This window comes from Lactuca serriola, chromosome 8, assembly GCF_051521515.1.
Source record: "Lactuca serriola cultivar US96UC23 chromosome 8, Lser_US96UC23_V15, whole genome shotgun sequence".
Lineage (NCBI taxonomy): Eukaryota > Viridiplantae > Streptophyta > Magnoliopsida > Asterales > Asteraceae > Lactuca > Lactuca serriola.
The window spans coordinates 13,686,707-13,700,847 of record NC_136415.1 but is presented as its reverse complement, the minus strand read 5'-3'; the positions used below and the strand labels follow the sequence as shown (position 1 = coordinate 13,700,847).

Sequence of the window (14,141 nt, the reverse complement as noted above, 5' to 3'; positions counted from 1 at the left end):
CTTGTCAAATTCACTTATTCACTAAATAAATTTCACCTCATGGTTGTTTATTTGCATGCGTTCTGTCTTGGGTCCCTATACAATTCAATGATTCCCATACTCGAGTGGGACCATATACTATGTGGTTCCATATGCTATTGTTCCTTTGCCATAACCCCACCATGTGGATTTGGAAATTTGGATCATTTTTATATACAACATCAAAGTGTCAAGTTTCTCCCTTCATGTAATTGTTATCAATCATCTTTTTGTTTTCTTATGCATAATGTTGTGTCCTATGATGTTGGAACAGGACAACCTTTGTGTCCTATGATGTTGGATTTGGTTGATTTAGGTTACTGAATTCTTTGGTTTATTTTTATATGGATTTGTCTTTTTAGCAACAGGACGACCTTTGTGTCCTATGATGTTGGATTTGGAATTTTGGATGATTTAGGTTACTAAATTGTTTTGTTTATTGTTACATGGATTTGTCTTTTAGCAACTTGTATTGTAGCCACACGTATGGATTTGTGACATTTGTCCAATGTGATGTTTTGTTGGTATATATATATATATATATATATATATATATATATATATATATATATATATATATATATATATATAATCTACATGATTTCGTTTACATGTTTTTCTAAGGGATCTTTTTGTGTTGTAGTTATTTGTCTAAAGTTGATCAAAACAAGCAGTTGCGTAGAGGAGTCTTGGATGCATAATTCAGACTGAGGTTTGTATCTGTTGATTGATTTTTAGCATCTTTTATTATTATTTTTTTCTGTTTGTATGAAGTAATTAATTGAATATTATATATATTGATCAACAGTTGTGATGGACATTAAGTCGAATCACAGTGCACCTACACTAACGGACCCCACACCAATAAACAAACCAAGATTAGGACTTTATGATGCTTTGTTACCATATTCATCTGGAGCAGTCTTCTCTCCTGGCCTTTTTTTAAAAGTCCAATGGAAAAAGCCTGGACTACATAATTGGTTGGATGCAATGAAGTCCTCATCTCCCACTCGTCAAAAAGCAACAAAAGCTTCTGTTTCTGGAATTGACACGTCATCAAATGACGTGGCGACGGTTGCTTATTGCAATTGGCTTGTCAAATATCCCTCTGCACTCACCTCCTTTGAACATATTATGAAATATGCAAATAGTAAAAGAATAGCATTGTTTCTTGATTATGATGGAACTTTATCACCGATTGTGGACAACCCTGATCTTGCCTTCATGTCTGATGCTGTAAGGATTTATTTACCTATTTCATTTATTTTTTTAAAACTTGAAAGTTAAAAGTTAAAATACCTAGTGGTAATATTCAGATGCGGGCTGCTGTGAAAAATGTGGCCAAATACATCCCAACAGCAATCATCAGTGGTAGAAGCCGTGACAAGGTATTTTATATTTTTTATATTATTTTTTCACTGATGTTGTGTGTGTGTGTGTGTGTTTATAATTATCATTATACAAATCATTCCACTATTTATTTTAGGTACACGAGTTTGTAGGGTTACAAGAACTCTATTATGCTGGTAGTCATGGGATGGACATCATGAGTCCCGGCAAGGAGGTACCTACTTTTACAGAGAAATTGACTGGACACACTTTTTATGACTTATTTGTATCATTAACACCGGTCCCAGTCCAATTCATACAAAATACAGTACAACTAGTTTTGTTGTGTCATGTCATATAATAATATTGACTTGACGGTACTAAGTCAAACTTTTTAGGACTATTTTGGATACAGAATCAGTTACGTCTTTTTGCAATACAAGATGTAGTGGCCATCTCACTTTTTGTTTAGGACAAAAATTCACTCGGTCCCTCCTTATTGTTAATTACACAGTACATGTGTTGTCATGTCACATACTGTGTAACAAATTTTTTATTCTATTTTTTAAATGATAGGGTGAAGATGGTAACTTGTTCCAGCCTGCTAGTGAATTTCTAGCAATGATCAATGAGGTAATTATAAGATTTTTTTTATATAAAGAATATTGTGTTTTGGGAAATTTTTGTAATATTTATTTGCTTTATTAGGTTTATAAGTCACTTGTTGAAACAACCAAAGAAATCAAAGGAGCAAAAGTGGAGAACAATAAGTTTTGTGTCTCCGTACACTACCGCAATGTAGATGAAAAGGTAGTATTCCAACTTTTCGTTGATTAAAAAAACTATATTTTTATTTGATTAACTTTTTTTAAAAAAAAAATTTACAATTACAGAGTTGGCAAACAGTGGCGCAATATGTACAAAACATTTTGAAAGACTATCCACGTCTGCGATTGACACATGGGAGAAAGGTACAAAACAAAAGTTTGTCTTTTTGTATTTTTGTATTTTTGTATCATGGAATGCAAATATGCAATGCAATGATTCATTCCATTCCATTGTAGGTTTTGGAGGTACGTCCGGTGCTTAAGTGGGATAAGGGAAAGGCGGTTGAATTCTTGCTTGAGTCACTTGGTTGGTATAGTTTATTGTTTTTTTTCTTTAAACTTAAAAAAAAAAATTAATATAAATGTGGTTTTTGTAGGGTTAAATAATTGTGATGATGTGCTCCCGATATATATTGGAGATGATAGAACTGATGAGGATGCATTCAAGGTATACCTATAGCTTGTGGGCCCATACAGAAATTAAATTATTTCGGTTTTAGTTATTAACTATGAGTGATGAGTGATTAAAAAAAAAAAAAAAAAAAAAACTTGTTAAACAGTTATTAAGAGAAGGTGGTGGAGGTTTTGGGATCTTGGTGTCTTGTGCCCCGAAAGAAAGCAGTGCGTTTTACTCCCTCCGGGATCCATCAGAGGTGCACACATTTATTATTTTTTTTTTTAAAACCTTTTTTCAGCATTTAATAAATGTGTTTCGTATGATAAAATAATTTAATATTAGGTGATGGAATTTCTAAAATTACTGGTGATGAATAAGAAGTCGAGTCCACTATAAAGAGAGAGATGCATACATATGATATGAGAATGAGACTATTCTGCGCATTTACTATTTTGACCATGCATATAGCATAGCACCCAAGACAATAAAATAGAGTTCTGACTTCTGATGCATATTTTGTATATGTATTTTTTTCTTAAGTAAGTAACTCAGACTTTTGATTTCTTTATTATTTTTTTTTCTTCATGTAATATTTTACTATAATTTTACTTGTTTGACTAGTATTTTGATCATCTGTTAATATGCATATTTTGTATATGAGTGCTAATAGATGTGACTAGTTATTGTTCCAGTTTCATTACATAAAAAAACTGGGAGTCTGGGATTAGAAATAACTTATTAACAACTTTTTATTTTTATTTTTATATGCGAGTGAAGAGGGCTATATAAAACAATTGAATCGACTCGTTACACAAAAATAGCAATTTTTGTTAAACGAAAATAGTCATCTGGAAACCATTAACCATATTTGTATTTTGTAAGTGGGAGGACCAACTAAAAACAATATTGATAAATAACCAAGCCTAATTAAAACTAAAAAACAACATTGACAAAGAGCTAAGTATTTTAAAATCGGGGAACTCAACAACTTGATACTTTGTATTGATTGAATGGTTTTCAATGTCAAATCATTGTATGCTTTTCGCTAAACGCTAAACAATTAAGGCAAAATAAAAAGCATTTTGGTCCCAATCCGGAACTAAGAGATGGATTTTATTGTTAATTTGATTAGCAATTACGTACATACCATGTATCTTTTAAATTTGATAAGCAATCATGCGTGTAATTAAAAACTTCAATCAAACAAAGAGTCGTCCAAATTTCTAAAACTAGTCCCTATAGAGTCAATCTCCCACACCAATATGCCATTTAGATCAAGCAAGACCAAACTCTATAAAATATAGGGGTGGAATTGGTACGGTACCAACTCATTTTTCTGTAAACCGTGTACCGTACCAACTATAATTTGTATAAAAAAATTGCTACCGGTACCGTACCAAGTATATTTGGTACCAATTTATTTGACTACCAACAAGTTTGGTTGGTAGAAATTGGTAATGGTATATACCAAATTATTTTAATTTTCTATTATAAGATTTAAAAATAAGCAAAGACATCGGGATTTTGATGTGTAGTATAGAAATTAGTTACGTAGTTCTTTTAGTTTACAAAAGAATTCTACTGAAGTAACGCTAAAGTAACGTTTTAATACTGTGCTTTAACATGGTAATAACTATTGACCAATACGACCAAATGACTAATATAATGTTATTAAAACAGGAAACACTAAATACAATTAACAGTTGATATATATATATATATATATATATATATATATATATATATATATATATATATATATATATATAATGAATTGGTTGGTACGGTATTACCATGGTATTTAGATTTTTGTACCACTACCGTACCAACATTGATCAATTGATACGGTACTACCAACCAAACATGTTGGCTACCAAATATCTTACCAAGTTTATTGGTTCGGTTGGTAACATGTTGGTTGGTTTTCCATTGTATAATTTTGTCGGCCCTAATAAAATAACCTCAACCTCAACCTCATCCCATCGCCAAACGGAAATAGAGCATTGAGAATGAACTGTGCAACTTCTATTATTAATCATAGCGTATAATCTGAGGAATCATCTTTGAAGGGCAAATAATATCATCCAAAAAATGAGTCACGTTACCGCTGCCCACATTTTTAGAACATAAAGACGTCAAATCAATACGTTTGGAAGAAAGTTGAGCAGAAAAGTGAATACCTTTGATGGCCTCGACCCATGAAGAATTAGAGTCTACAAGAAATCTCACCGCCACTTAAATAACAAAGCTCTATTTAAAGCATATAACTTCCCATCCTAAGACACCCCACCCCAACATCTGTGTTGGCCAAACCATTTTTTCAATTAACCCTCACCAATTTTTTTCCACTCAATTCACCACCATAGTAAAAAATGACTTAGCCAATAATCACATTCGGAGCCCAAAATAAGGACATAAAGTAAATTCTAAGGCTGCCTAATACCAACTTTAAAAGTGTCGCTCGATCACCCACCCATAAAGTTATAACTTTCCATTTGGAAAGTTCAGTCGTAAACTTTTTGATAACATCCTTCCTCCCTTCAATCCTATACATGCAACCAATTTACCCAGGTACAAGAAAGGTAAGCCAACATGAATACAACCCATAACATTCATAAGTTGTTCAACTTCAACCGCATTGACCCCCACCCCAAATGCTTTCTATTTTACAAGTTAACTTTTAGACCAAATAGTAGGGACCTTCCGAATTAAAAAAATAAGTTAGAAACTAAACACACAAATTACTCTAAACCATAGGGACCATTAGTGTAATTTACTCATGAAAAAAATAAAAGAAAGTATGTTGTTATTTCTTGCAATTTAACCCTAAATAGAATACATCATACCTTGGAAGAACCCTCATGAGGATCTGGATGCCATTTCGATGCACAAACTTAGGTATCTGAAAAATAAAAAATAAAAAAAAAAACATAAAATTTTAAAAAACAAACTATTACCTTGTACTCGGAACATTATCCTAAAGTGTGATGATAATAAATCTATAACATCTAGATCTTCAAGGTAGGAAATTTAAAGTTAATTATGAGTCTTGTGTTGGCCAAGACGTGATGAAGGTATAATCACGATGTGGCATCGCGATATGAGACGCATCTTCTCGTTGAGTTGTCACAACGTGACAACTGATCATGGGCAACCATGAAATGTCTAGTATGCTCAAGAATCATATTAAAATGATATTGCTAATTAACATATGATACTAATGGGTCACACTAACAACAACTTGATATAATTGATTATTTATTACAAATTGATTTTAATAAATATTCAATAAAACTCTTATAATTAAATTGGAAATTATTTATTTCATGGAAATAATAGTTTTTATTAGCAAGTAATATTACATAATTCATATGGTATGAATTAATAAGTTATGTACAACTTTTTGGACTAGTTGAAACTGTTTTGTCTTTTATTCAAAAGACAAAGTTTATATTTTATAAAACTTGAGTTTATAAAATTTAAACTAACTCTTCTTTTTATTTATAAAATTTCGAAAATTAGATAAAGATAAAGGAGTTGTGATTAGTTTATTCAAAACAAATGAAGCATGAGAGACATGTTTATGACATGGGGACATATGTGCTTAAAGTGTTAAGACCTAATGGTTAATACTTTCACTTTATGCATATAAATAAAAGGCTTGCATTCTTGAAATGTTGCTCATTCTTTCCTTCCTCTTAAAACCGTAACATGCTTAGTTAATCTTGGTTATGATGTAACGTCTGGTTCCTGATATGTATTTAACTTATAATTATTCATTTTTATATAGCAACTCGATGAATTGGAGGCCCTAAACTCGTCGAGTATAGATGTTTTGGACCACACGTTTTAGTGACCAGCTCAATGAGTTGGGGGGTCTCAACTCGACAAGTTGGATGGGTAAAGTGAAACCCTAGTTCCAGGGTTTTGCACCCTATTTAAACACCTTAACCCCAAGGTGTTGGCCTCATTTCCAACCTCCACTTTCCTAACCCAAAATCTCGAAACCCTAAAGCTACTTTGAGTGATTTTGATCCATTTTGGGTGTTTTTGGTGTGTGTTGAAGCCATTGGAAGAAGGAAAAAGCTTGAAGACGCAAGAAGGAGCGTATAGATCCAGAATCCTTGCCTCATCCACGAAACTTTTCTGGTATAAAGCTTGAACCTTGCCTTATAGTTGTTTAGATCTTCTTTTGGACTTATTTTGTTTGGTTTTGTCCAAATATCATGGTCCTTGGGAGTTTGACGTCCCAAATGGGTTATCACTTTAGATCAAGGGCCTTGAGGAATTTTCATGGCATAAAAGTGCCAATTTTATGGCCATGGGAGTCCCATGCAACCTTTAGACCATCATTTTGCCCTTTTGGAGCTTCTAATGGCCATGCACGTAGAGAAAGATGGAGCTTTACGTGATCTTTTTGGCCCTAGAGTCCAGATCTATGACCTTATGGTCTATCTTGTAGTTTTGGTGGTTTTTGGATTAAAACTTTAGTCTTTTGGGGTTAGGGTTTGAGCTTAATCTCTTTTGGAAAGGTGTTAATGGGTAAATTTGGAAACTTTACCCTTCTAGAGGCATTTCCAGTCTAGATTTGGAATATAGGGTGTGGATATGAGGAATAATGGCTTAATGCATTAAGAAGGGTTAACAAACTGAAGAACTCAACGAGTTGTATTGAGAAGTTCTGATTCTGTTGAAAAGGAAGAACTCGGCGAGTTGGAGGAAAACTCGACGAGTTGGATCGCGATATCATGATCTTGTGGTTCATGGAAACTCGGCAAGTTGAAGGGCAACTCGACGAGTTGCGTCAACTCAGAGCTTTGAATTTGACTTTGACCAAAGTTGACTCTTAAGGGGTTATGAGTATGAAGGGGTAATTAAGGAAATCTTTTATGTTTAAGGGATTGAGTTGGGTTGATATTCAGAGCCAGGGTATGTTCAGCTACTTCCAGTATTCGAGGTGAGTTTCCTTATCGGATTTAGTGGGTCGAAGGCACCAAGGCCGACCCATATTTACATTATGTTGTTAGTATGCTAGTTGTCTTCGTGACTCTTGCATGTGTTGTGTTTATATGTTTATCCAGGTCAAAGCCCAAGGTCGAGCGGGGCCCGATGGATATTTGTATGCCATGTATCTTTGTGATTATTGCATGTGTATGTGTTTATTTTATACATGTTATTGTATGATTGGGTAGGCCCACTTTACCGAGCTCAGCTCGATGCGGGGCGGGGCCCGATGCCAAGCGGGGTCCGAAGCCGGGCGGGGCCCACTATTTGTTTATTGTATGTTTGTTATGTGGTATTTTGGGGGAATTCACTAAGCTTCGTGCTTACAGTTTTCAGTTTATGTTTCAGGTACTTCTGGTTCAGAGGGAACAGCTTGGCATGACTGCATTGCACACACCATTTGAATTTTGTTATGATGTTATACTCTTATTTATGAAAATTGTTACACTGGTTTATTTCGAATGTTTGGATAGTATGGAGAATCACTATTTTATCTTATATTAAAACGAAAAATTTTGGGACCATATTTTTGGATGTTTAAAGTTGGTATCAAAGCCTTGGTTTGAGGGATTCGGGCACATCATCGGGTGTGTCTGAACTCAAACTAAGGATTTGGTATAAATTTTCAAAAGAATTTTTTTTATAAAAAGGATTTCAAAAAGGAAAAGGGGTGTGGTGCATGCAATCAGCCAAGCACAAGTAAGTTATCCCAAAATACCCATGCATGTTTATATATGATATGAATTATGAATTGTGAATCGCATGCTAGAGTAGGGCTAAGGATCTAGGAGAGATGCCTTTGTATGCCTGTTATATGAGCTTATAAATTTGCACGCTAGTAGTGATTAGTTAGTGGTAGGATGGCCTGACTAGGTTGTGCTCAGTTTGTTTACTTGATGCGCGAATGCTGCTTGCTTTGTGCTTATAGTAGTTCTTGTTAATCACAGCTAGTTAGTAAGCGAATATGCTAAGTTACATATTATAGAAACTAAATTATTTCAGAAGGTTAGGTTTAGCTCTATTGCGCAACTCTTGTTTGATTCCAATCGTTGTAGGGAGAGACCTCTCATTCAAAGAATTCTCTTGTTTTTGTAATATGTAATTGTATTCGTGAGCTAGTTAGAAGGGGTTAGCGTGAGTTCCTTCTATAGCTGATGGCGGAGAGTGGTGTGGAGTCTACCCTAGGAGAAGTACCTAGGTGAGATTTAGTGTTGAGATCCCTAGCTGTGAGGGATCTATTGGTTATAGAGTAACTTGGCGGAATGGAGGCACTTCTTGAGGAAAGTACGGATAGATGTTGAAGATAGTATGGGCCCGTACTACTGGAAGCAGAGGATCCATACTCGATTCAAGGAGGGCTGTAATGAAGCTAGGGAGCTTGTGTAGTTATGATTTGCCGGATATGCGTTGATGCTTATTCTGATAGTTTTAAGGTCTATTTTCAATATGGTGGTATTGCGAGGCAGGCCAATGGACAATTCTAGTGTCGAGGAGGGATCAGGCCCGGGTTCTGGAACCGGGTAGCTTGACGACTAGACGAGGTAGTTCATCTCGTCTAAGATTACGCAGTATCCTTGATCAGACTCATGTGATCTTTGGCTCGGTCAAGGAGGGTATTATGGAGCTTCTTGATTAGAAGTTGGGTGCTTTTTGCGCTGAGATTGTGGCTTTGATTAGGATGCACTCTATGTCCTTCAGGGAGTTTCGAGCTTGTGGAGCGCCCGACTATCATGAGGCTAGGGACCCCATTGCGAGCAGTAGGTGGTTCGTAGATGTTGCCAACACCTTCCGTACCTATCGTTGTCCCGAGGGGGACAAGGTCAGACTAGCATCTTGCCTCCTGAAGGACAGGGATCGTGATTGCTGGGAGGAGGTAGGGCATGTTGTTAGAGGTGATGCTATTAATTTGATGACCTGGATTGATTTCTCGAACAAGTTCCGAGCTGAGTTTGCACCAGTAATCGAGGTGCAACAACTGGCGCTAGAGTTTCAGAATCTCCGTCAGACTACTGAGACGGTGACTGAGATCACCGCTATGTTCAGGGAGAGGCCACTTCTGGTTCCGCAGTATGTGGCAGACAAGGAGATGAAGAAGGCCCGGTATCATGAGATGTTGAGGAGCAATATCCAACAATTTGGGATCCGATCCAGTTGTAAGACGCTGTGGGACAGGATAGCGAGGGCTAAATAGAGGGAAAATGATCTAGAGATGGAGAGGAAGAGGAAGCCAAATACTACTGTGAGTGTTGAGGGGTCGGGTAATAGGCCCAAGGTATCTGATTCTAGACATCGAGGTCAGTAGGTCTGTAGTCGTTATGGCAAGTGCGGCAAGTCACACTAGGGGACGTGCAGAGGGGTGGGTTCTGGTTGCTTCAAGTTCGGCCGAACTGGTCATATCAGCAGAGATTGTACTGCTACCACCCCCGTGTAGCACCCGGTTCCTGGTACGTAAATCTTATGTGAGTATTTCCCTTCTTTTAGCCTTGGACTCGGCGAGTCATAGGTCCGACTCGCCGAGTGGATGCGGGACCCGGGACAAGTTTAAGTTGGCGACTCGGCGAGTCCATATCCTGGACTCGGCGAGTCACAGCTGTTGGATGAAACCCTAAGTTTCTGGGGTTTGCACCCTATTTAAACGACTTAACTGCCCCAAGCCAGCCCCCATTCACCCTCAGAGCCCTGTATCTCTCTCTAGTCTTGCTTTCTTGTGAGTTTGAAGTGTTTGTGGTGTATTGAAGTTTCTTTGAAGGAAAAGAAGAGGGAATCAAGAAGAGGAGAAGGAGGCCAAGCATCTCTGTGTCATTCCGACGTTTCCCTTAAGGTATAGCTCGTTTCCCCTTTGTTTTTAAGCTTATAGCTCCATAAAAGTCCTTTTTGAGCCATTTCCAAGATTGTGTATGCTTGAGGGTTTGTAATAAGTCGATTGGCCTCTAGATCTAGGCAAGATTGAGCTCCAGGAGCTCAGATCTATTAGCTTTATGGCCCCATGTTGCTTGTTCACCCTAGATCTACCCTTTTGAGGCATTTTGAGCCCTAAAATCCATATTGGTGAATATCCACACGTAAAGTTGGAAACTTTACGTGTGATTCGTGTCCTAGAAGTCCAGATCTGTGAATGACATGGACTGGAATCGAGCAAATCTGTGTATTTAGTGGGTGCATGGCAACGACTCGGCGAGTCGTTCATGTGACTCGGCGAGTCTGTTCGCGAGTCTCTGAGTTTGTCCCTTTTTCGTAGTGTTGAGTGAGCAGTGAGTCACGGGGTGTGACTCAGTGAGTCGGAAACTGAACTCATCTATGGAGGTACTCGGCGAGTCAATGCCCTGACTCGGCGAGTTCAAGGCAATCTCCTTAGATCAAGAACAGACTCGACGAGTTGTTCATACAACTCGGCGAGTCTTAGCATAAGTGTTCATCGGATGAAGATGAACTCGACGAGTTGTTCATACAACTCGGCGAGTAGGATGAAGGACTTGAATATCAGTTTAGAAGGAGAACTCGTCGAGTCGTCGCCTAACTCGATGAGTAGGATCGGGATCCAGGACCATCGTTAGGGTGGTGACTCGGCGAGTTGGAAAGCCAACTCGGCGAGTTGGGTCAACTGAAAGTTGACTCTGACTTTGACTTAGGGCATGGTCAGGGGTAAAATGTTCATTTTACCCAAAGGTCAGTGAGTAGTGTTTGATTGAGTATGTTGTGGGAATTGTAGCCGGAGGATTTCTGGAGCAGCAGCAGTAGCAGTAGGCAGTCAATTCCCGATCAGATCAGCAGCTACTTCGAGGTGAGTTACCTTCCAGTAGCGGTGGGTCTACGGCCACAATGTCGACCCACCAGTAGGAGTTGTATGTTAGATGATTGTCTTTGTGATATCATCTAGGTTTGCTACTACCTGATATGTTGTATGCTGGCATGATATGTATATGTGATAGTTGTAGAGCTCGGTTGTTAGGACCGAAGGGTAGGTCGGACACCCCAGATATGTCTGATGGTACGTGATGATATGATTGCATGCTGGCTTGTTATGTTATATGAGATAAAGGTAGTAAGAGGGGACGAGTCCTCGAGGATCGGTTGTTAGGACCGACGGGTAGTCAGCACCCCAGAATGGCTTGACACGGGTAGTCAGCACCCCAGAATGGCTTGACATGGGTAGTCAGCACCCCAGAATGGCTTGACACGTGTAGAACGGCACCCCAGAACGGTCGTACTGGGTAGTCAGGCACCCCAGAATAGCCTGGCAGTATGTATGTTATGTGTTTGTATGGTATGTGGTACGATGGGGGAACTCACTAAGCTTTGTGCTTACGGTTTTCAGTTTTGGTTTCAGGTACCTCCTCAGCTAGGGGAAAGGAGCCGGCGCGGTAGCAGCATGTCACACACACACACTCTCCGGTTTCCGCAATTATGAGCTTCACTGGGATTTGTACTCTGATATTTTGATTGGGTGTATGAATTGGCTTTTAAACATGGTTCACTTTGCGTTATGGTTTGATCAAACAATGTTTTTAGTTACTAATATTCTCTAAAGTAATGTTTTAAAACAAAATTTTTGGTCGTGAAAATTGGGTCGTTACACCCTGTCACTCTGATATCTAATCTGATTTGCTTTCAGTGCATTCAGAGGGGCCACAAGAAGGCCCGTTGTCCGAGTTTGGATGCAGCAAGACCGGTGTCAGCACCCGCTCCTGGGACATTGAGGATTACTGACGACCGTCAAGGCCGAGTAGATACGCCAGCAACGAAGAGCAGGGCATTTCAACTGACGACAGAGGAGGCGCGTGTAGCTCCCGACATTGTAATGGATATATATATATATATATATATATATATATATATATATATATATCTTCTCCTTATCTCTTTATTTGTATTTAACTGTTGCTTATGTTTATGTGTTTTATTTTAGGATCATTCCTCGTGAACGGTATCTATGCCTTGGCATTATTCGACTCGGGGGCTACCCGATCTTTTGTGTCTCTTGTGCTTAGCAAGAGGTTTGCTGGGACTCCGGGGGAGCTAGATCGTCCTTTTAATGTGTAGATTGCTGATGATATGACGGTTAGGGTCGCGAGGGTTCATCAGGATTGCACTCTCTAGTTGTTTAGCGAGCAGTATTTAGTGTATTTGGTTTCCATTCCTTTGCGCGAGAACAAGGTTATCGTGGACATGGATTGGTTGAGCCTCAATGGGGCAGTGATCGACTATGAGCAGCGGTTGATTCGAGTTAGGACCCCAAGTGGGGGAGAGTTGGTGATACAGGGTGAGAGACCGCAACGTGGGCCGGTCATGTGTTCTGCAGCGAAGGTCAGACGCTACCTCCATCAGGGTTGTGTCGGATTTATCGACTATGTCATGGATACCCGGGATAAGGGTAAAGCGACCGTGGGCGATGTGTCGGTTGTGCAGGAGTACTCGGATGTATTCCTGGAGGATTTGCCTAGGGTACCACCAAAGAGGCATGTGGAGTTCAGGATCGATTTGGTTCCAGGTACGACTCTGATAACCAAAGCACCGTATCGGTTGGATCCTCTCGAGATGCATGAGTTGTCTACACAGCTGCAGGAGTTGTTAGACAAGGGATTCATCAGACCGAGCAGTTCGCCTTGGGGAGCCCCGATTTTGTTTGTGAAGAAGAATGACGGATCCCATCAGATGTGTATTGACTACTAGGAGTTGAATAAGGTAACGATGAGGAACCGTTATCCTGTAACAGCCTAGATTTCCGATAAATTTTTTCATTTTTAAATAACCAAAACATTTCCAAAAGATATAAAAATCCAAACACATTTGTTTTCAAAATTCATAACATCCGATAAATTATTCATAAAATCAGAGTGTCCCAAATGAAACGCTAGAGAGTGCATGCCGCGACATCACATCAGGCTCTTACCCTATGTCTTGAAGTACCTGAAACAACCAACAAACTGTAAGTTAATGCTTAGTGAGCTCCCCATAGCATACCCCACACCATCCACATAATCACATAAGCCATATTAGCTATATCAGCCACATATACCACATAAGCCATGCATAAAAACATAATATGATGTCATGGAAACCCTCCAAGGTCTTACACCAAGTGCCATTGGAACCCCCGCGTGGTCTTAACCCACTGCCATGGGAACCCTCACATGGTCTTCACTAACTACCCTGGGAACCCCCTCATGGTCTTAGCTAACCAAAGAAATATTATGCAAGCTAAACATACAAACATACTAGGTTGCCATAGAAACTCTCCAAGGTCTTACACCAAATGCCATGGAAACCCCCACATGGTCTTAATCTACTGCCACGGGAACCTCCCGGGGTCTTCCATGCAAATGTCATACCAACATACTACATAACCAACTAACAATCCTCATATCACCTAATGGGCCGGCCTTGGTGCCTTTGACCCATTGGTATGGTGAGAAGACTCACCCCTCAAGAAATGCTGAACCGGTAAAAATCAAATCTAACTCATAACTCCAAACTCAACTGCCTACAACCACCCTACAACTAACTTCAATAAAACCCCAAATTAACAAAGATACCCTTAAAGTCAAAATTGGTCAACCCTGGTCCAA

The 14,141-nt window shown here is 38.8% G+C and overlaps 1 protein-coding gene across 1 annotated transcript; it reads left to right on the top strand.

The window, feature by feature from the left end:
• Positions 1-654: 654 nt before the first annotated feature.
• On the top strand, positions 655-3,117 carry LOC145066568 (trehalose-phosphate phosphatase A-like). The gene is made up of 11 exons (XM_079013860.1): positions 655-730; positions 827-1,254; positions 1,335-1,406; positions 1,505-1,582; positions 1,924-1,980; positions 2,056-2,157; positions 2,241-2,318; positions 2,412-2,481; positions 2,552-2,622; positions 2,735-2,827; positions 2,914-3,117. Exons 2-11 carry the CDS (start codon positions 832-834, stop codon positions 2,965-2,967), a joined length of 1,098 nt encoding a protein of 365 aa, XP_078869986.1. The 5' UTR covers positions 655-730; positions 827-831; the 3' UTR covers positions 2,968-3,117.
• The last annotated feature ends 11,024 nt before the right edge of the window (positions 3,118-14,141 follow it).

What these genes read in the sequence shown, in the direction of transcription:
- LOC145066568 (XM_079013860.1), top strand. Translation starts at nt 832, where the DNA reads ATGGACATTAAGTCGAATCACAGTGCACCTACACTAACGGACCCCACA. An exon ending in ACCGCAATGTAGATGAAAAG is followed by an intron (nt 2,158 to 2,240) that starts GTAGTATTCCAA and finishes TTACAATTACAG; the next exon opens with AGTTGGCAAACAGTGGCGCA. An exon ending in GATTGACACATGGGAGAAAG is followed by an intron (nt 2,319 to 2,411) that starts GTACAAAACAAA and finishes ATTCCATTGTAG; the next exon opens with GTTTTGGAGGTACGTCCGGT.